General features: G+C 38.9%; 1 protein-coding gene across 2 annotated transcripts in view; it reads right to left on the bottom strand.

Annotated features, from left to right (window-relative positions):
• Nucleotides 1-22973, bottom strand: part of TMEM131 (transmembrane protein 131) — a 161187-nt gene that overhangs the window by 101692 nt on the left and 36522 nt on the right. For both annotated transcript variants that reach the window (XM_084900319.1, XM_084900318.1), the window contains exons 2-3: nt 13891-13952; nt 1252-1292 (exon numbers count right to left, since the gene is read on the bottom strand). In XM_084900319.1, coding sequence (XP_084756445.1) covers nt 1252-1292; nt 13891-13952 — 103 coding nt within the window. The remainder of the gene's footprint in view (nt 1-1251; nt 1293-13890; nt 13953-22973) is intronic.

The raw sequence follows: 22973 nt of genomic DNA, 5'->3' as shown, positions 1-22973 counted from the left end.
ATAAATGTAGCCCAGTATAATTTCATAGCTAATCTCCTAACTGCTGGAATAAAGAACTGAGGAAGAAGCACAAGATATCAGGCATGCTTTTCTCAACACTAACTTTGCTTCCGATAGGCCAGAGTTCTAGGGTTCTCAGACGGTCAAGCCAAGACTAGACTCTTAGTGGTCTGGAAATAATCCAACCAGATCAAAAACATCTGGGGAGGGGTGAAGGACAGAAGGTGGCATTACAATTTATAATCATAATAGTAGAGAAGTCTACACCTAACTGTTGGCAGAGGACATGTCCTTAGGGCATGGATTACAAGCAGATCAGGTCCAAGAGATGAAAGTAAAACATTAAGGAGAAGGACAGAGCAATAGGGGAGCAGGGACATTTAGCTGCAGATATGAAAGAGCAAAAAAAAACAACAACACAGTGATTACTGAAGGAGTTCCATTATACATATTTTTGAAGTAGTTTTTAGTTGTCCTACTCTTAATGGGAATATTTGCTACTCTGTCTCAAAATAAAATGTTCTGTTGATGCCATCTGAATTTCACTGGTGTGGAGATACTTCCGGATGTACTATAGTATGAAGGATCTCTCATCCCTTAAAAGCTCTTCTTTCCCTCCAGAAACCAGTTGCAGGCCTCTCTGGATATGGAAGCGGATCAGGCAGTATCATTCTTTATATTGTCTCCATAATACATGTGAGAAACTACCAAAAAAACGAAGAATGTGGAGGTGCGTGTGTACGGGACAGTTCAATGACACTGAGGGTAAACAGCTCTCTTGCAGTCGTGAGAATCTGTGTAAAGACATCCTTTCCAGAGGACTGGGTCTCACTACTCCCAGTTTCCCTCTCGGGGCCTGCAGACAGAATGACCTCTGGCCATACTGCAGGCAGAAATGGTCAGTCCATAAAAGGCGGGGAGAGCTACAAGAGCAGTCTTTAGGGAGTTACAAAGTTGATCCTCTGACAAAGCCACAAGGTTACAGCTCTGAGTAAAAGCCTTTCATATATGATATCTACTCAACACATCACATGAAAATTCAGATTTAAACTTGGTTTTCCATACACAATACTTGAAATACATGACATAATATGATTTATAATATACTTTTCCCCTCTTCATAAAAAAAAGCATGGGGAAGAAATGGGGAACATTGTAGGAATCCCCCAGAAGGAACTGAAAGTATATTAGTATTTTACTAAATCTACTGAATTTTATATATTGTAATATATAAATATATTCCTTCTTTACCTTTTTTGTTGATAGGAACTGAATCCAAGTGTTGTCTCAGTCTGTGAAAGAAAGAAAACAATGGTAAAAATACTAAAACATCTTTATTCTAGAGATATATAAAATATCCAAAATATTTTATTGTAAATTCAATCATGATCTTATGCTCACTTAAATTTTCAGGTTAAACCTGATACCTAAATCATATGAAACGATCTGTCATACCACTAATACGTACAGGTGTCCTCTGCTTTTTGTAAGTTCACATTATACCACTTCACTTCACAAAACAACTGCATTATTAGTACCTGCTTCTGGTAACCAAAACAACCTCGAGCATCTGAGTCTCATCTCCCTTGATTTTGTATGTCCCTTTGCAAGCCGTGTCCTTAGGGTATCAGAAAAGGCTAAGAGAACTCGTCAGGATGTTAAGTTTTAGCATGAAACTAGACATAATTATGCATATAGATTGTGATAAACAAAATAAAGACCTGCTTGTGTTGAATTTTGGGTCTGGGAACACTTAAAAATTTCCCCATAGACATGACTGTGCTTCTCTGCTTTATACCATTACATTTTTTAACACACAAGAACCTAATAAAAATGTCATTGCTTTTTAAAAGTTTGCCAGACCAACACCTCCAATGAGAAGAGTCTTCACAATCACTTAGTGTGACTCCAGGCCCTCTCTCTGCTCACTGTGACCGCTGTGTGCCACGTGCTGGTGCACAGCAGTAACGGCCATCGTAGACCTCAGGTACTGGAGAGGGAGCGAGGTGGGTAGAGATGGAAGAGGGTATGGGGGTATAAACAGTGATAGGGGAAAAAAATAAAGAAAAATGTGCTTAAACATTAAATAAAAGACTATGAAAACCCTGGAAAGATGCGCTGTCAGAGAATAGGTGACGTGTTCTAACATGTGATGAGGGAAGGCTGTCTGCAGAGATAACATTTACACCAAAGCCTAAAGGACAAAAAGAGCTGTGCGCAGAAGTAAGATTGGGTGGTGGTGGAGAAAACAGATGTGCACAGGTCCTCAGACAGGGGAGAGTCTGCATGTTCGAAAAAAGGCAGCAGGTTTATGTGGCTGGAATTTGGAGAGAAGGTAAAGAAGAGAGGAAAATGAGGCTGGAAGGGGGCAGATTCAGATTACATTGTGCTCTGGTGAGAAGCCATGGTAAGAAGTTCAAACTGTGTATATCCTAAATGCAATACAAGGGGTCTGGAGGAGTAAGAGACAGAGACAGACATGGATTTAAAGATATTATTTTGGCTTTAATGTAGAGGACAGATTTGAGGATAAGAGAGAATGTAAAAAGTTGGGAGGCAACCAATGAAGAAAATAAAACATTTAATGATATGTAAGCAAATGCCCAAACTCTAAGAAATACCATCATTGTCCTGGCCCATGTTGTTCAATTGGTTGAGCACTGTCCCATGCAGCGAAAGGTCACTGGTTTGATTCCCAGGCAGGGCACAAGTCCAGGTTGCAGGTTTGATCCCCAAACAACCTGGAAGGCAACCTGTCAATGTTTCTCTCTCACATGATGTTTTTCTCTCCCTCTTTCTTTCTCAAATCAATAAAAACATTTTTTTAAATTAGTGAACTTATCCCCAAAGGTTCTTATACATTATAATTAGAAATAACAGTAGAGTTGTGGCATTATTTCCCCCATAATATATGTTATTTTGAAATGGTATTTTGGATAATGTACATAGAGACTATATGGCAGATGTGAAAAATGTCCTTATTTTTGAAAGTGAATGTTTGAGTGGAGGTAAAATGTCTTGATGTAATTTTCTTTAAAATATTTCAGCTAAATATATATTTGTAATATATTTTTATTTGAAAGAGGGGAAGAGAGAGATAGAAGCATCCATAAAGAGAGAGCTCACTGATCGGCTGCCTCCTGCAAACCCCACACTGGGGATCCGTCTGCAATCTGGGCATGTGCCCTGGCCAGGAATCAAACCGTGATCTCCTGGTTCATAGGTTGACGCTCAATCCCTGAGCCATGCCGGCCGGTCCAGCAATATATTTTGTTGTGCATGGAAGTACATATGTATCTAAAGCAAATATGGCAAAATGTTAGCAACTGTTGGGTCTAGCTCTGTGGTAGGTGAATGGGTATTCATTGTCTCAACTCTTCCATTTTCTGTACTTAAAGAAAAATTTATTTAACTTTTTATTATGGGAATAAATATTTATAAATCACATATCTGATGAAGGATTAATGTACATAATTTATAAAGAACATCCATAACTCAACAGTATACAATAACAAACAACCTGGTTAAAAAAAAAAAAAATGGAGAGGACTTGAAAAGACATTTCTCTAAAGACATACAAATGGGTATGTCTCTGCAGATACATGAAAAGATACTGAACATTATTGATCACTAGGGAAGTACAAATCAAAAACCACAATGAGATACCACTTCACTCCCATCAGGTTAGTTACTGTAAAAACAATCACAGAAAATAGCCAGTGTTGGGAATTGGAGTAAGTGAAGTTGGTAATGTGGAGAAACTGAAACCCATGTACACTGCTAGCAAGAGTGTAAAATGTGCAGCTGCTGCGGAGAATGGTATAGAAGTTCCTCTACAAATTAAACTGTGACCATACGATCCAGTAAACCCACTTCTGGATAGAGATCCCAAAGAATTGAAAACAGAAAGCAGAGCCTCAGATGTGTGGACATCCATGTTCATAGTAGCATCAGTCACAATAAGCTAAAGAGTGGAAGCACCCAAATGCCTATCAATCAATAAATGGACAAAAAAATGTAATTTATATAACAGAACAATTCTGATATATGCTACAACATGGATGAACCTTGAAGACTAAGTTTACACTTACGCAAAGTGACATAAGCATTCACAAAAGGACAAATAGGGTAAGATTCCACTTATATGAATCAGGTACCTAGAGTAGTCAAATTCATAGAGGCAGAAAATAGAATGGTGTAAAGGGTTTGGGTTAAGGAGAGTTACAATGTTTTAGTTTGGGATGGCAAAAAAGTTCTGGAGCTGGGTAGTGCTGATGTGAAAATAAATGTAAACATACCAAATATCACTAAACTGTACACTTAAAAATGGTTTAAAATGCAATTTTTAAATTATGTATAACTTGCCACACTCAAAAAAAAAGCTATAAGCAATCAAGACAGTGTAGTACTGGTATAAAGGCAAATAGATTAATGGAATAGGAGAACGTCCAGAAATGAACTCACATTTGTAGTCATTTGATTTTCAACAAATGCATCAATGCAATTCAATAGAGAAACATACTTTTCAACGAATGGAGCTGGGACAACTAGCTAAACCTATTGGGGGAAGTAAGCCTTTATCCTTACATCACACAAGGCACTCAAACTAACTTTAGATAAACCACAGTTCTAAGATTAAAAATTAAAATTCTAAAACTTCAACAAGGAAACAGGAGATTATCTTTATTGCCTTGAAATAGAAAAAGATTTCTGAATGAGGCAAACAAACAAACAAAACATACACAAAAAACCCCCACTAAGTATAAAAGAAAAAAGATATATTCACCAAAAGATATTGTTATGAAAATGAAAATGCAAGCCACACATTGAGAGCAAATATTTGCAAATCACATATTTGATTAAGAATTTATATTCTGAACATATAAGAAATCTGAATAATTAACCACCCAACTTTTAAAAACTGGCCATTATACGAATGTCAGCTAAGCACATTAAAAGACATTCAATATCAGCTACTAAGATAAACTACAATTAACTACACATCCTATCTAATAAAGAGGGAATATGTTAATTGACCATCACTCCCTCACAGCCCACAGCCAATAAGGAGGGAATATGCTAATTGACTGTCACATCCTCAAAGATGACGGTGCCCACAGCCACAAGATGGCAGCATTCAGTTCCCTCAGCCCCACCGGGGTACCTGCCTCCAAAGTCCCCAAGTGCCCCAGTCCCCTCAGCCAGCCAGACCCCAGGGCTGGCCCAAAGTGCAAGTAAGCTTCGGATGTCGGCTGCCCAGCTGCCTAGGGCCACCTGAGGCACTGGTAACCAGGGCTGGCCAAGGGTTGCACTGCTGGCAGTGGCAGCAGCAGAGGTGTGATTGGGTTGTCACCTTCCCCCTGATCACCAGGTCACCACCAGCCCCTGAAGGCTCCCAGACTGTGAGAGGAGGTATACCGGGTAGAGGGATCCCAATTTAGTGCATGAATTTTCATTCACCGGGCCTCTAATCTATTATAATGTCCAAAATTAAAAAGACTGATCATATAAGAGATTGGAGTAGATGTGAGGTAACTAGAACTACCTTTCATATATACTGGTGGGAGTGCAAAGCAAAATAAAACCACCACTTTAGAAAAAGGTTGGCAATTTCTTACCAAGTCAAACATACACCTGCTATATGACCTAACCACTGAACTCCTAGATATTTGCCCAAGAGAAACAAAAGCTTATATCCACCCAAAGACTTGTACATGAATGTTTATAGTAGCTTTAGCTATATTAGTAATTGGTCAATTCTTAGGATAACCCAAATTTCCATGAATGAATATATGAAATGTGTTCTATCTGTACAGTGGAATACTACTCAGCAATTAAAAAAAGAATAAACTCAAGATTTGAGAACCTTTGTTTTCTTTTTCCATTAAACATGTCTTTATTATCCTATTCTAGTGACCTGGTACATGAAATTAGTGCAGAGGAGGGGGAGAATGGGGGGGGAGGCGCTGAGCCCGGCTTTCACCCTCTCCAATCTGGGACCCTTTGGAGGATGTCCACTGCCAGTTTAAGGTCAATCCCTGTGGGATTGGGCCTAAACCGGCAGTCAGATATCCTTCTTGCAATCTGGGACCACTGGCTTCTAACTGCTCACCTGCCTGCCTGCCTGATTGCCCCTAACCACTCTGCCTGCTAGCCTGCTCACCCCCAACTGCCTCCTTGCTGGCCTGCTTATCCCCAACTGGTGCCCCCCCTGCTGGCCTTCTTGCCCCCAACAGCTCCCCCTCCCCCAAGCCTGATCACCCCCAACTGCCCTCCACTCCTGGCCTGATCATGCCTAACCACCTCTACCTCAGCCCTACCACCATGTCTTTGTCCAGAAGGAAGCTGGAAGGTCTCCAAGAAAGTCTCCCAGTATAATTAGCATATTATCCTTTTATTAGTATTATATCTAATAAAGAGGGAATATGCTAATTGACCTTCAGACCGTCACAAAGATGGTGGCGTCCACAGCCAACAGGGAGGGAATATGCTAATTAACTGTCACGCCCTCAAAGATGGTGGCACTCAGTCCACTCAGCTCTGCCTTTTGAGTCCCCAAGTCCCCTCAGTCACTCAGCCAACCAGGGCCAGTCTGAGGTGCAGGCAAGCCTCAGATGGTGGCTGCCCATCCGAGGCTCAGGTAACCAGGGCCACCTGAGGCTTGTGTTGCCAGCAGTGGTAGCAGTAGAAGTGTGATGGGGTGTTGCCTTCTTCTGAGGGCTCTGGATTGTGAGAGGGGGCAGGCCAGGCTGAGGGATTTCCCTTCCAGTGCATGAATTTTCATGCACTGGGCCTCTAGTAGATAATAAAAGCCTAATATGCTAAGTCTCTGGTCATCTGGTCAGCCTTTCAACAAATCAAAGTGTAATATGTTAATGATATGCAAAGACTGCTCAACCACTCGCTATGATGTGCACTGACCACCAAGGGGCAAACGCTCAACCAGTGGTGGCGGTGGAGGAGCAGGGCCAGCAAGTAGGTGGTGCCAAGCTGCCAGCCAAGGCAAGTGCGAGCATGGCCCCCTTGATCACCCCGCAGGCTGCCCTGTAGAGGGAGGCGACTGGTGGGGGGTGGGGCCAGTGAGTGAGTGGCCCCAGGCCAGCCAAGGTGAATGTGAGCAGGGGCCCCAATTACCACTTTGATTACCCTACAGATTGGCCCTAATTGCCGGCCAGGCCTAGGGACCCTATCTGTGCACAAATTTTGTGCATTGGCCCTATAGTTTTACAATAAATATGCATTATTATTATTATTTTAAAAAATACATTTTATTGATTTTTTTACAGAGAGGAAGGGAGAGGGACAGAGAGCTAGAAACATTGATGAGAGAGAAACATCAACCAGCTGCCTCCTGCACACCCCTTACTGAGGAAGTGCCCGCAACCAATGTACATGCCCTTGACTGTAATCGAACCGCAGACCGAAGCTCTATCCATTGAGGCAAACTGGTTTCAGCGAAGTATGCATTATTTTAAAAAGAACTTTAAAAGAAAATAATATTTGAGTGAAAAAAAATAATAAACTATTGGTACACACAAGCAACATGGGTGAATATCAAAATAATTATGCTGACTCAGATCCCCCTAAAGCAGGGGTCTTCAAACTTTTTAAAGTGGGGGCCAGATCACGGTCCCTCAGAGAGCTGGAGGGCCGGACTATATGAACTACTAATTCCTACTGTAACACCTCGGTTGCGCTCACTGCCCAAAAAACCTGGTGGGCCGGATCAGATTCCTCTGTGGGCTGCATGTGGCCCGCGGGCCGTAGTTTGAAGACCCCTGCCCTAAAGTATATGCTGCATGATTCCATTTATATAAAGTGATTTAAAACATAAACTGGCAGTGACAGAAAGAAGGTCAGTGGTTGCCTAGAGATGGAGTGTGAGTGGACAGATCACCACAGGCCACGAGTAAACTTTCGAGGGTGATGGTTATGTTCATCATCTTGACTGTAGTGATGGTTTCACAGGGGTGTAAATACGTCAAACTTTTCTAATTGTACACCAAGTGACCACTGTTAAGTGTGACACTTCTCTGTATGTCACTTCAGAGAAGTGTAACCTAACAATTGTAGAAGAGCAAATCTGGTTCCCATATGCAGTTGATAGAAAGGAGATTCGGGAAATGTATCACCCATGTATACTTAATTGGGGGATAGGCGGGGAAGGAACCTTTAGGAAGATAATCTACCCAAAAAGATTAGTCATGAAGAATTACAAATGAGGAAGCTGTCTTGTGAAAGATAAGTAGGTACTCAAGGAAAAGGAACTGTGGAAATAAGGTTAGAAAAGTAGCAAGTAAATGTTGTTTCTGAGGTATAAATCACAAAGTAGAAAAATAATTATTTAACTATAATGAAGAGTGAAAATCTCAGGACATGTCAACAACACACCCTAAGTACTGAGAGAAAGGGAGAGGTCACAACAGACACTATTTATTTTAAGAAAATCTGAGAAATAAAGGTTTAAATATATATACCTGAAAATTAAGCCTCTAAATCAAGAGGGAAAACAAAAAGGAAAGCATAAAAATTAGATGGTTGGGATTAAACACAAATATAGTATGATTAAATGAGATCAACTTGTCTATTGATATTTAAAAAAGACAAAAGGATTATATCAAAAGAGGAGGAGAAATAGCAAGTCAGGTAGAGTCATACATTAATAACCTTACATCTTAAGTAAAACTTTTGATAAATCAAGAGCAAAAAGGAAAAAAATAAAGAAAATGGAGAAAAGAATATTGTGACTGAAATGTAAGCAAAGGGCAAGAACCTAAGACCTTCTGATGTACAGGACAATGCTCCAACCAACTGAGCCACACTGGCCTGGCCAATGTCTTGATATTTTTGATGGTTAAAACAGAGGGGGCTACACTACTGGAATCTAGAGAGCAGAAGCCAGGAACACTGACAAATACTCTATACTGCCCAGGCCAGTCTTCTTCCTTCCTCCCCCATTCCACCCCAACAAAGAACTTACCTGGTCCAAAATGTAAGTATTGACGAGATTGAAAACCCTACTATAACCTTAAGAAATAGAATTAATTCAGAATTTTCATTTGTAAACGCCATGCATTATAAATCAAAGTATGTGATTGTCACATTTATATCTCTAGTAAACTTTGCAGTTCCTAACATATTGGAGCATAGAGAATTATATTTTACAGATAAGGAAACTAAGCCTCTGAATGATTCAAATTACTGGCCAAGGAACAAATGGTATGAGTCAAAACTCAAATCCTATAATCTTATCTATTATTACATAGTTATTATAAATAGTTATTATACATCTTACACAGGGATAAGACTATATGTGCCCAAATACTGACTTCTTTTAGCCTTACATGAGCTGAAGTTGGCCATATTATTGCTAACAAATTTGATTTCATGTGATCATCATTTTATGCTATACAATTGTTGAACAGAAAGAAAAATTCAACTAAATGAAATTTGCTACAGAATTAGGCAAACAAGGCTAGTTGTGTACAAGGCACTAGGTGCTTAGATGTAAGACAAGTTATGTGCCAGCCTAGACATTAAGGTCTCGATAGTAAAGGTGGGGCGTGGACACAGGTCAGTAATACCAGGGACCATGCTGGGCAGTATATTAGTGTCACACACTGTGCAGCTTTCCCCAGAGCCAAGTTTCCATGCAGATGACCAGATTTTTTTTTTTTCCACCTTCAGATATAAAATGACATACTTCAAGGCTTGGGGTAGAGGTAGAGGAAGAGGATTAAGAAAACTAAACTTGTTTAAGAAAGCTAAACTTGTGCTCTTGCCTCTCATCAATACTCACCCCCATTCCCCAAAAGGTTCTTCGTAAATAATCTCATCACTGAAAACAGGTAAAGTGCCTGTGAGGCAGTTGTTGAAAGTTTTAACTCACAAAATGGGTCTTCCTAACTTTTTAAAACAATTGTTTTGCTTCATGTGTTTGCCTATGTGTATTTTTAATGTAATTTTTATTGAGATAATTGTAGATTCACATATAGCTGTAAGAACCAAAATAATAGAAAGCTACATTTTATCCAGTTTCCTCTAATGTAAACATTCTGCAAAGGCTATCACGTAAGATCACAACCAGGATACTGACAATGACAACGACACAATTACATACCTTGTTCAGATCTCCCCAATTGTACTTGTACTCATCTAAGTATATGTGTGTCTATTAACTCTCACACGTGTATGTTCATGAACCCACCACCATAGTCACGATTCAGAACATTCCATCACCACAAGGAGCCTGGGTGCTACCCTTTACAACCCACCTTCTGCTTTCCCCTCCCCCAAGCTCTAGCAACCACTACTCTGTTTTTCATATCAAAATGTATCATCTCAAAACTGTCACGTACAGCCGGCACCGGTATGGCTCAGTGGTAGAGCGTCGGTCTGTGGACTGAAAGGTCCCGGGTTTGATTCCGGTCAAGGGCATGTACCTTGGTTGCAGGCACATCCCCAGTAGGGGGTGTGCAAGAGGCAGCTGGTCAATGATTCTCTCTCATCGACGTTTCTAACTCTCTATCCCTCTCTCTTCTTCTCTGTGAAAAATCAATAAAAATATAAAAAAAAATTTAAAAAAAAGAAAAAAGAAATAAAAACTTAAGGACAATCAATCACAAACAGTCAACAACACTTAAAAACAAAACAAAACAAAACAAAAAAACAAAACAAAACAAAAAAACTGTCACGTACAGTAGAATCATACAAGTGGAATCTTCTGGTGATTCACTCAGGTTGCTGCATGTGGCAAGAAATGCTCCTTTTTTTATTGCTAAGCAGGTGTTCCAGGACATGGGTGCTCCAAATCTTGTTTAACCAGTCACTCACTGACACCTGGGTTGTTTGCAGTTTTTTACTATCTACTCTACATTAATAAAAGAGAAACATGCAAATTGACCATACCTCTGCTACGCCCACCAGCTACATGCACCAGCCAATCAGGAGAAAGTATGCAAATTAACCCAAGCAAGATGGCTGAGGCCACGGAGTGAGCAGGAGGCTTGGGTTTCCCTGACAATGGAGGAAGCCCAGCTTTCTGCCTGCTCTGGCCTCCACTCAAGGCCACAAAGTTTCAATTATAAAAGATAAATAAATCCCAACAAAAATGGTGGCAGTCATGGAACTGGAGAAAGCAGGAGGCTTGAGTTTCCCTAGCAATGGAGGAAGCCAAGCTTCTGCAGCCCTGGCCTGCCCTGACCTCCGCTCAAGGCTACAAAGTTTTAATTACAGAAGATAAATAAATCCCAGATACCAGGACCTCCACTTGGGTCGCTGGGGGACATGATTAGCCTGCAAACCACCACAGGCCTCTCCTCCAGGCCACCCCACATCCTAAGGGAATCCCCCCCCTGATCAGAGACACCCTTCAGGCCAAACCAGCCACCTGTGCAACAAGCCTCTATCCTAGGGGTGTCGAACTCAATCAGAGAAGGGGCCAAAATCTAAAATCCAGCCTAAATCGCGGGCCGAATGGTTTACTGAACAGTCATAAACTGACAATGTCATAAACTGACAGCGGAGTGCAGTGATAACAGCGCGGTGCGGGCCACATTGTAAGGCCTGGCGGGCTGGATTTGGCCCGCGGGCTTTGTGTTTGACACATGTGCTCTATCCTATCTAATAAAAGAGTAATATGCAAATTGACCATCACTCCAACACACAAGATGTGTTATCAAATATGGCTGCCCCCATGTGGACACAAGATGGCCGCCACAAGATGGTCTGCAAGGGAGGGCAGCTGTGGGCAGTCAAGCCGAGAGGGGAGAGCAGTTGGGGGGCACCAGGCGGGCAGAGGAGGGAGGTTGGGGGTGACTGGGCCTACAGGGAAGGGCAGTTAGGGGCAATCATGCTGGCAGGGGAGCAGTTAGGCCTCAATCAGGCTGGCAAGGGAGTTGTTAGGGGGTGATCAGCTGGCAGGCAGAAGCATTTAAGGGTAATCAAGCAGGAAGGCAGGTGAGCAGTTGTGAGCCAGCAGTCCTGGATTGTGAGAGGGATGTCCCAGATTTGAGAGGGTGCAGGCTGGGCTGAGGGACATACCCCCCTCCCTCATGCACAAATTTCATGCACCGGGCCCCGAGTTACAAATAAAGCTCTATGAAGATAAATCGTTGTGAATATAAATTTCCTATTCTCTGGGAGAATTCACTAGAGTATAAGGTTATTTCACAGAGTAACCACATGTTTTTTTAAGAAATTGCCAAACCATTTTCCAGAGTGGTGTACAGGTACAGACCCACTAGCAATACATGATGCTCCAGTTTCTCTCCATCCTGGCTAGCACTTAATGTTGTCACTATTTTGTGTGTGTGGTTTGGATTTGCATTTTCCTGATGGATAATGTTAAATATCTTCCCATATCCTTTTGTTATTTTTATTTCCTTTTCAGTAAAATGTCTGCTCATGTCTTTTGCCAGCTCCTAATTAGATTTTTAAAATTATTATGGAGTTTTGAGAGTTCTTTATATATTCTAAAAAATAGGTTCTTTGTCCCTTAGTCCACAGCCTGACTTTTTACCTACTTCAGATGGTCTTTTGCAGAGCAAGTTTTTAATTCATCAGTTTTTCTTTTATGGAGATTGCACTTCTGTGATAAATCTTTGGTGTCAAGAACCCTGCTTTTATTACAACTACAGAAAATCCTTTTTTTCAGCAATATTTGTCATGTTTTTAGTTATAAAGAAGTAAACAAATACATTATGGGCAGTACAGCATAATACAGAGACTAATAATCACACTTAGAGTGAGAAGACCAGAATTCTAATACCCAATCCCAGTACCACAAAGTCCTAGATCTTGGGCAACTTTCTTAATCTAAAACTTGGAATTCTTCAAATACAAAATGAACAAAATATTATCAATTATGCTGCCAAATAACATGGTATTAAAAACAAATGCTATCATTATAAGGTGGTAAGACAAGCATAGAATATAAATGAAGTTTGGAGTGGGGGGCAGGAAACACACCAGCCACAAAAACCAGAGAACTGGTTAAGACAGCTTTTATTGTTCCTTTCAGCTCTGAAATTCTCGAACTGATTTTAGCTCAGAACACTACAGCAGGCTTCATGGTAATATCTAAACTGGAACTGAAAGACAGGATTTTATCAGATTACATTTTCTAATTTTATATAAAATATATTTAAAGATGGATTTAAGATGGCAAGTGGAAGGATGACGTAGATGTAAATCTATAGAACTTACACCCTCTTGAGAAGTTCTTGTCCAGATAAATATTTGGGAGGCCAACACTGAGTTCAGTGTTTCACTCACTTGTTCCATACTCGTGGAAGTGACACGGATTCCACTGCTCCTAATCAGACTCACACCCTACACCTCGTGGAAATATTTAATTTAAAAGATAATTCCTACAACTCAGGAGTTGTTTTTTTTTAAATTATTATTATTACCAACTAGAATCCCAGTACGCAAATTTGTGCATGGGTGGGGGTCTCTCGGTCTGGCCAGCCAGAGGGAGGGTTCATGGAAGGTTGACCTGCTGCCCCCCGCCCCCCCAATCGGGACCTATGGGGAGGGGCCATGGAAGTTTCTGAGGGGAGGGGGGAAAGCACAGAAGGTTGGCCAGTGGGGGGTGCGGGGATGGAGGGAGAGATGGGACATGGGAGGTTGGCTGTAGGAGCACACTGACTACCAGGGGGAAGCTCCTGTGCTGAGCGTCTGCCCCCTGGTGGTCAGTGCGTGTCATATCGACTGGCCAATGGTCATTTGGCTGTTAACTGTCACTTAAGCTTTTATGTATATAGATGATTCTACTGCCCTTTCCCCACATAAAGCTCATAAAATATATTTCACAGAAGGCAGTTACATATTTAAAAGAAAAGTAATAATCAGATATCATTTAAGGCTTGACACTGAGATATTCTTTACCTGTAGTAGACCTCCATCATCAAAACGCAGTACTTCTATTATGCTCTCCGACTGAATAAATGCTGTGAAGGAAACAAAACATACTATCATTTAAAGAAACATTAATTTTACTTAAAATATTTTTACCTTAAAGTTCATTGCTACAGTTTTTATATTTTAAAAATATACTGCTTGATGGTGATAGTTGAGGAAAATATGACTAATGCTTCAGGGTTTTAGCAACCATAGAATGCTTTAAAATAAAATAACACAACTCAATTAGAAACTAGTTTTAAACAAACTACAGGCTGTGTAAATGACTTGCAAAATATCTATTCCTACTATACTGCCAGAAAGCACAAAATAGTCATATTTGACTAATGTCGCTGATTATTTACACTGATAGATTACTAGAAATAAAACAAACACCTAGCAAAGATCACTACAGGATTGTATTTCCCCCCAAAATGGTAAGTTGACATTTTATATCATCTGCTCTTTTAAAGGGATGATATGACTTGGGATCAACAGTCAAAACAGACTTGGTAGGGGTGGGTGAGGAAAATGGCAAAAAGATTATTCTGTTCCAAGAAACCGAGCACAATGCAAAGCCAAGATAGAAAGCTAACACACCTTTACCACACAACCCAGCAGTTATGTTCCTAGATATTCACCCAATTGATTTGAAAATATATGTCCATAAAAATCTGCATGCAATTCCTTACAGCAGCTTTATTCATCACCACAACTGAGCACAATCAAGATGTCCTTCTACAGTAACAGACAACTATACAAAGAACTACTAGTTGGTGACAAGAAGTAAAAGAAAAGGCTACATACATACTGTATGATTCCAAGTATATGACATTTTGTAAAAGGAAACACTATAGAAATAGTAAAAAGATCAGTGGTTGGTAGGGGTTTGGAGAGAGAACGAAAGGCTGAAAAAGTGAAGCATAGCAAGTTTTTTCTGGGCAGTGAAACTCCAGTACCCTACATGACATTATAATGTAGACACTGCATTTGTCAAACCAGAACTCTATAGCACAAACAGTAAACCTAATGTGTGCAATTAAAAAAAATATTCAGGACATGGCTTGTGTGGCTCAGTTGATTGGAGTGTTGTCCCATACACCAAAAAGTGGCAGGTTCGATTCCTGATAAGGGCACATACCCAGGTTTCAGGTTCAGTCCCCAGTCATACTAAAGGCAACTGATCGATGTTCTCTTATCTTTCTCTCACCCTCTCACAAATCAATAAAAACATATTCTTGGGTGAGGATTTTTTAAAAATCATTTAGGAAATCAAGGGATCCCATAATGTAGGGGTGTCGAACTCAATCAGAGAAGGGGCCAAAATCTAAAATCCAGCCTAAATCGCAGGCCGAATGGTTTACTGAACAGTCATAAACTGACAATGTCATAAACTGACAGCGGAGTGCAGTGATGACAGCGCGGTGCAGGCCACATTGCAAGGCCTGGCGGGCTGGATTTGGCCCGCGGGCCTTGTGTTTGACACATGTGCCATAATGGAATGCAGAAGGTAACAAAACAATTTAATGATATTACAAATGTATGAAATCAACTCATTAAAGGGGGCAGGATGAGGAAAGATGATAATATAAATAATTTGGAAATTAGTGGAATCTGTTAGACTACAAGCAAAAGAAACTGCATAAGCACTGTACTCTAGCTGATAAAGTTATTTCCCACAGGGGTTTGTGTTAATAATTCTGATGCTGATACATGCATACTGGAATTGAACAATTAAGTACATGGAAGATAGTGGGAGTTAAATTTCTTACTGTTCGTATAAGAGTTTACACAAAAGCAAAGGAAGAAGGCTAGAATAATCTATGTGGTAATGGATTAGAGTTGGCAACATCAGTATGTTCAGCATGATATAATTACATACAGAAATATATGGATGTGTATATGTGCAGGTTAGTGTACACACATAAATTTCCTTGCTGTCAGTTGAGGAGGCCTAGAAGTAACTCTATCCTAGTAGCAAAGAGCACACTTCGCACCCAGGTCTTGGTTTCTAATACCATCCTCCAACGAAAGGAACCAGGGTTTCCTAGAGAGGTGGCTGAATCTAGGGCTAAGGCAGGAAAAATACAGGATAAAACTGGAGCATCTTGTTGTGCCAGAAAGTGAGAAAGTGCTAAAAACCAAAAACCCTACATTAATGGGAATATGTCATAGGAACAGAAAGAGTTCCCAAATGGCCAAAGCTAAAACAACTTGAGCAGTAAAATAAAGTAGTATTAGATTATAACCCAAAGTATAAAATATCTGTGAGTCCATACTGCTATAAATAAATGAGTGAATAAATACATAAGTGAGGGAGAAGAGACAAAACTCCTAGACAGAAGAATTCTTAATAATTTACACAGAAACTCTTTATCTAGATGGTGGAGTGTAACTCTCCACTCTTTAAGCCTGGGATACACACTGTGATTTCCTTCCAAATAAAACAATATAGAAAGGAAGAAAATATAGTAAATTCACAATGGAGAACATTACACAATTTCCACAGTGAAAGTTCACGGCTGAATAGTATATAACCTTGATATGATTTATAATAAAAATAGCATTTATATGTCTGTGGTCTTCCTTCCAAAATTACTTAGCCACAGTCTCGTGAGAAAAACACCAGACAAATCTCACTGAGAGACATTCTACAAAGTACCTGACTAGTACTCCAGAAAATTGTCACGGTCACAAAAAAACAAGAAATGTCTGAGAAACTGTCACAGACAGAGGAGCCTCAGGGGACATAACTACTAAATGTAATGGGTATCTTGGATAGGATCCTACAAAGAAAAAGGAAATTAAGAAAAAGCTAAGGAATCAGAAAACATGGGCGCTTCACTTAATAATAATGTATGAATACTGGTTCATTAATTGTAATAAGTACACATTAAGGGAAGTGTTAATTATAGGGAAAACTGGGTGAGAATTTATACAGAAACTCTGTACTATCTTTGAAATTTTACATAAAACTTGGATTGTTCTAAAATAAAAATTTAATTTTTAAAAAGCACAAAACAATGGAATTTCAGTTGGCTCCTCCTTGTTGATCTTTGGGCATTCAGGGAAGAAACTTGCTGTCTAATCCCATATACCTGGCATACGGCTAAAGCTGAAAGTCAAGCAGCAGAATTAGATATTAGCTAATTAGATTACTTTACATAATTAAGTGGTGTTTTCCTGCTTTCGAGCATCACTTTCCTGTTAATCTGAGTAATCACATATTGATTTTACTTTGGGAAACCCATCACCTCCATTGCTGTGTTTCTCTTTAACCACATTGCCAACCTGTTGATAAAATTTCCCAGGGCTGAGAGACCAGAGAAAGAGGCTGACAAGTCCATCATTACATCGAGTTCATTAAGGTGATCCCACTTCTAGGAATGTATCCCAAGAAACTAGAAACACCAATCAGAAAGAATATATGCACCCCTATGTTCATAGCAGCACAATTCACCATAGCTAAGATTTGGAAACAGCCTAAGTGCCCGTCAGCAGATGAATGGATTAGAAAACTGTGGTACATCTACATAATGGATTAATACATTAAGGAATTCTTACCATTTGCAACAGCAATGGATGGATCTGGAGAGCATTATGCTAAGTGAAATAAGTCAGGCAGAGAAAGAAAAAGATCACACAATCTCACTCATTTGTGGAATATAATAAACAACAAACTGATGAACAAAAACAGATCCAGAGACAAAGAAGCATAGATCAGACCATCAAACCCAGAGGGAAGGTAGAGAAGGATGAGGGGAAGGGGAAGAGATCAATCAAAGGACTTGTATGCATGCATATGTCTAACCAATGGACACGACAACAGGGGGATGAGGGCATCAGTGGGGGGAAGATGGGGAGTAATGGGGAGATAAGGAAAGATATGTAATACCTTAATCAATAAACAAATTTAAAAAATAAAATAAAGTTTATTAAGGTAACTTACATATGAGGAGTGCCTTGAGTGGACAAGAGAACATGGATATCCTCTGCCTCTGAGTTATATAGAACAGGGCAGGATGCATAGGGGTACAGGAGGGAGATCAGCTCCAGGTAAGGAAAATTCACCCTGGGAGCTTGCCTTGGGCAGAAGGGAGGTCAGTTTCTGAGGGGATGGATTTGGGGGAAGTGAAGTCTGTTCTGGGTCCAGCAGCCGTCACATCATAGAACAGTCTCTTCTCCATGCAACCTATTCTACTCCTGCTCATTCCCCACCAGTTTTTACTATACAGAGAACATTCAATGAATATTAAGTGCATGAATGAAATCCCACCTTTTTGCTCAGGTATAAGTTGGTATTAACTGGTGCAAATGACCTTTTTCTGGTTGTTGTCTTTAGTCCTAGCTTGTAGATGGATTTCAAACTTAGGTCAGAGCTAATGACGCCAAAGGAATTACTGACATAGAGTACATTTGGAGTGCAAAGAACATCTCTCCACTGATAAGCTGTTCAGAAGAAAGGACTGTGAGTATAAAGTTCTGCCCAGTTCACCCATTCCTCAGCCCTTTCCTCACCTGTTAACATAAACTGAAATTTCAGATGATCTAGAAAGTATATTTTTGTTATACTCCTATTGAAGACAGATTTATTGATGTAAGAAGAACAAAGAAACTAATAAGAATTAATTGGCTAGCCAGATGCTCTCATGTAGGAGATAAAAAGTAGGAGTTCCTAGTTAGAAACTTTCTGTTTATTTAATAGAGAAAACCAAGAAGAAAGTACTGGAAGCATACAGTATTTGGTGGCTGCTATTATTGCATAAATTGCCATTATCAAACTAGAAGTTCAGACTATCTTATCTTTATCTAATTGACCTTTTTAAAACCCAGACTAAAGAAAGGCCATGACTTGGAAGGGCCCCCAAATCCTGTGTCAAAGAGCCACCTTGCCTGAAATCCGTTTCTCATGGCTGGTGAATTCTCCTTCAAGTGGCAATCTAAAAGCCACCCCAGAGAGACCTCCTGTAACTGTTTAAAGCATTTCCCTGCTATTGTCTCTCATATGCCCTATTTTATCACAATCTGTAACTAGTTCCTGGTTAGCTTATTTTGCCATCTATGCCTAGGACAAAGTGTGAAAGATGAAAGATAGGGAATACTGGTTAAAATAATGGCATTACTATTTCAAAATGAATTATCATTAATGACATTAATATAACTTTCATAGTTATACTTGCTCAGGATCTTGTCTCAGCAAAATGCTCAATAATAAAATTTTTTAAACATTTTGGACTAGTTTTGTATGGACCCCTCTATCTATAAAGATACTTTATGATTGAAACTTTATTCCTTCCCTTGCTAGTTTTCTTATCTGAAAGATGTAATTTACATTTAACTTATCTACTTCCCACATTAAAAGTACAAAGGGATTTATGAAAGAAACTCAATAAGAAAAAGTGTAATTACTGAAATTCTCCAAATTTTAATAAAGTATGATAAGGAATATAAAGGAATGACAAAATACGTCCCATACACAGGAAAAAATGAAATAAACAGAAACTGTCGCTCTGGAAGACTAGATGTAGCTCTTACTAAAAATATTAAATAAGCTATTTTAAGTTTGTTAATAAATAAATAATAAAAGGGAAAAAAATAAAGAGAATGATGGTCTCACCAAATAGAAATACCAATGAAGAGAAGGAAATTAGAAAAAGGATACCAATAGATATTTGGAAATTAAAAGTACGTAACTGAAGTAAAAAATGCACCAAAGGAACTCAACAGCATATTTCAATAATGTGTAGGAAAGAACCAGCAAACGTGAAAATGGGTGAGATTATTTGATCTGAGAAATAAAAATGAAGAAAAATGAACAAAGCCTCAGTGACCTCTATGAGATACTATCGAGAATACCACCAACAATTGCACAATTGGTGTCCCAGAAGAAAAGGAAGGAGAAGAGGCAGGAAAAATATTTGAAGAGCGAGTCGTATTAATCTGAATAAAACTATTATAAATTAAGGTGTTAATTGCTATGCCCAGGACAATCATTAAAAAAAAATTAACAAAAATGTTACTAGAGACATTTCATAATGACAAAGAGATCAATCTATCAAAAAGATATAGCAATTATAAATATATATGCACATAAAACAAGAGAGCTCCAAAATACAAGCAGCAACAACTGACAGAAACGTTAAGAAGAAAGAAGAAATTCAACAAAAATACTTGAAGAATTCAATATCCGGCCTTCAAAAATGAATAGAAAAACTAGGCAAAGTATCAACAATGAAATTACAATAAACCCAAACAACACTAGAAACCAATTAGATCTAACATCATCAATAGAACACTCCAACAATACAATATACGTTCTACTAAGTGTACACGAAACGTTTTCCAAGACAGACAATATGTTAGGTTATAAAACAAGTCCCAAAAACTTTAAAGGGATGAGGTCATACAAACCATGTTCTCCAACCACAATAGAGTAAAATTACAAATCAGTAGAAAGAAATAAAAAATATTTCTTTATTAAAAACAATAATCAATGTGTCAAATAAGAAACTGCTGGTGGGAATGCAGACTAGTGCAGCCATAGTATGGCATTTCCTCAAAAAATTAAAAGTGGAACTCCCATTGGACCCAGTAATCTCACTTCTAGAAATATATCCCAAGAAACTAGAAACATCAAATCAGAAAAAATATATGTACCCCTATGTTTATAGCAACATAATATACAATAGCTAAGATTTGGAAACAGCCTAAATGCTGATCAGCAGATGAATGGATTAGAAAACTTTGGTACCGTGTTTCCCCGAAAATAAGACATCCTCCGAAAATAAGACCTAGCACATGGAAAGATAAGACATCCCCTGTAAATAAGACCTAGCGCAACTTTGGGCGAAAAAATTAATATAAGACACTGTCTTATTTTCGGGAAACGGGGTATATCTACACAATGGAATACTATGCTGCTATAAAAAAAAAAAGGAATTCTTACAATTTGCAACAGCATGGATGGACCTGGAGAGCATTATGCTAAATGAAATAAGCCAGTCAGCTAAAGATAAATACCACATGATCTCACTCTTTTATGGATAATAAAGAACATTACAAAACTGTTGAACAAAGATAGAGGCAAAGAAGCATCAAACAAACTGTCAAACTACATGGGAAGGTAGGGGAGGTTTTGGGGGCGGGGGATGGAGGGTGGGGGAAGAGAAGAGATCAACCGAAGGACTTGTATGCGTGCATAAAAGCACAACCAACAGACTCAAGACACAGGGGGTGGGGGTTGGGGAGGCTGGGGGGAGGTCAGTGGGGGGAAAAAAGAGACATATGTACTACTATTTGTATTGTAATACCTTAAACAATAAAATTTTTTGGAAAATTAGAAAATATTTTGTAGTAAAAACAAAACCACATATAACTTATAAGATGTAGGAAAAGAAGTGCTTAGGAGAAAATTTTTAGCTGTATATGCTTATATTAAAAAGAAACAAGCCTAGTCAGTTTGGCTCAGTGTATACAGCATTGGCTTGAAGACTCAAGGGTCACAGGGTCGATTCCGGTCAAGGGCACATGCCCAGGTTGTGAGCTCAGACCCTAGTAGAGGTGTGCAGGAGGCAGCCAATCTATGATTCCTTCTCATCATTGATGTTTCTAACTCTCTCTTCCTCTCCCTTCCTCTTTGAATCAATAAAAATATATTTTAAAAATTAAAAAGAAACAAATATCTCAAATAACCTAACCTATAATTTTAAGAAACTAGAAAAAGAGCAAACTAAACCCAAAGTAAGTAGAAAAAAGAATATAATACAATTTAAAGTGGAAATAAAATTGAGAACAGAAAATAAAAAAAAATTAATCAAGCAAAAAATTGGTTCCTTGAAAACATCAACAAAATTAACAAACTTTTTAGGTAAGCTGAAAATAGTTCATGAATGAAACAGGGAACTAATCTTACAGAGATAAAGAAGGGTTTACCAGCCTTACAGGAGTAAATGGGTAAGAGGATAACTAGGAAAAGTGTACGCCAATAAGTCAGAGAGACTAGATGAAAAGGACAAATAACCAGAAACACAGAAACTACTGAAACTAACTCAAGAATAAATAGAAAATCTGAACAGACCTATAACATGATTAGTAAATCAGTAACCTCATATCTGCCCATAAAGCAGGGGTGGGGAATGTCTGGCCCTCAAGCCAAATAGGCCCGTGAAATCATTTGGTGTGGCCCTGCCAAGGCATTAGGGTTGAGTTAAATGTTTGACCAAATACAGCAGGCTGATTTTTAAGTTGATAATTTTGTATGGCTCTCGAATGATGCTATAGTTATCCAAATGGCCCTTGGCAGAAAGAAGGTTCCTCACCCCGGCCATAAAAAGAAGCCTAGAGACAGATGGCTTCATTGGTGAATTCTATCAAATATTTTAAAAAGGACTAACACCAAAGCCTTCAAACTCTTATAAAGAGTAATGGAGAAGGAAACACTTCCCAACTGATTCTATGAGGCCCTAATAATGATATCAAACTCAGATAAAGTTATCACAAGAAAAGGAAATTACAGACCCATATCCCATATAATAAAAGCCTAATATGCAAATAGTTTGACCTCCTCTCGCTATGACATGCGCTGACCACCAGGAGGCAGATGACATGAAAACCCAAAGGAATCTATGGAAAACACCAAAACTAGAATAAGTAAATTCAGCAAAGTAGTAGGATATAAAAATCAACACACAAAAATCAGCAACAGTTTTATATACTAACATGTGGAAACCAAAATTAAACCCAAACACCATTTACAATCAACACACAATAAAATAAAATATTTAGGTATACATTTAACAAAAATATGCACAGGATCTGTATGCTAAAAATTACAAAATGATTCTAAAAAAAGACCTAAATAAACAAACACACATACTGAAGTAATCATAGTATAAATTTCAATCCTACCCAAATTAATACACAGATTTAATGCAATTCCTATCAACAGAACAAGCTCATTCTAAAATTTACAAAGAAAAGCACTCTAACGTAGCTGAAATAATCTTTCGAAATAATAAAGTGAAAAAAATACGTAGTCTACCTTATTATATGGCTGGAGTACTCCAGGCAGT

This window comes from Pipistrellus hanaki (assembly GCF_964339955.1).
Source record: "Pipistrellus hanaki genome assembly, chromosome: 12".
NCBI classification, from domain to species: domain Eukaryota; kingdom Metazoa; phylum Chordata; class Mammalia; order Chiroptera; family Vespertilionidae; genus Pipistrellus; species Pipistrellus hanaki.
The sequence above is the reverse complement of the archived record's forward strand: the minus strand, read 5'-3'. Positions and strand labels throughout refer to the sequence as shown.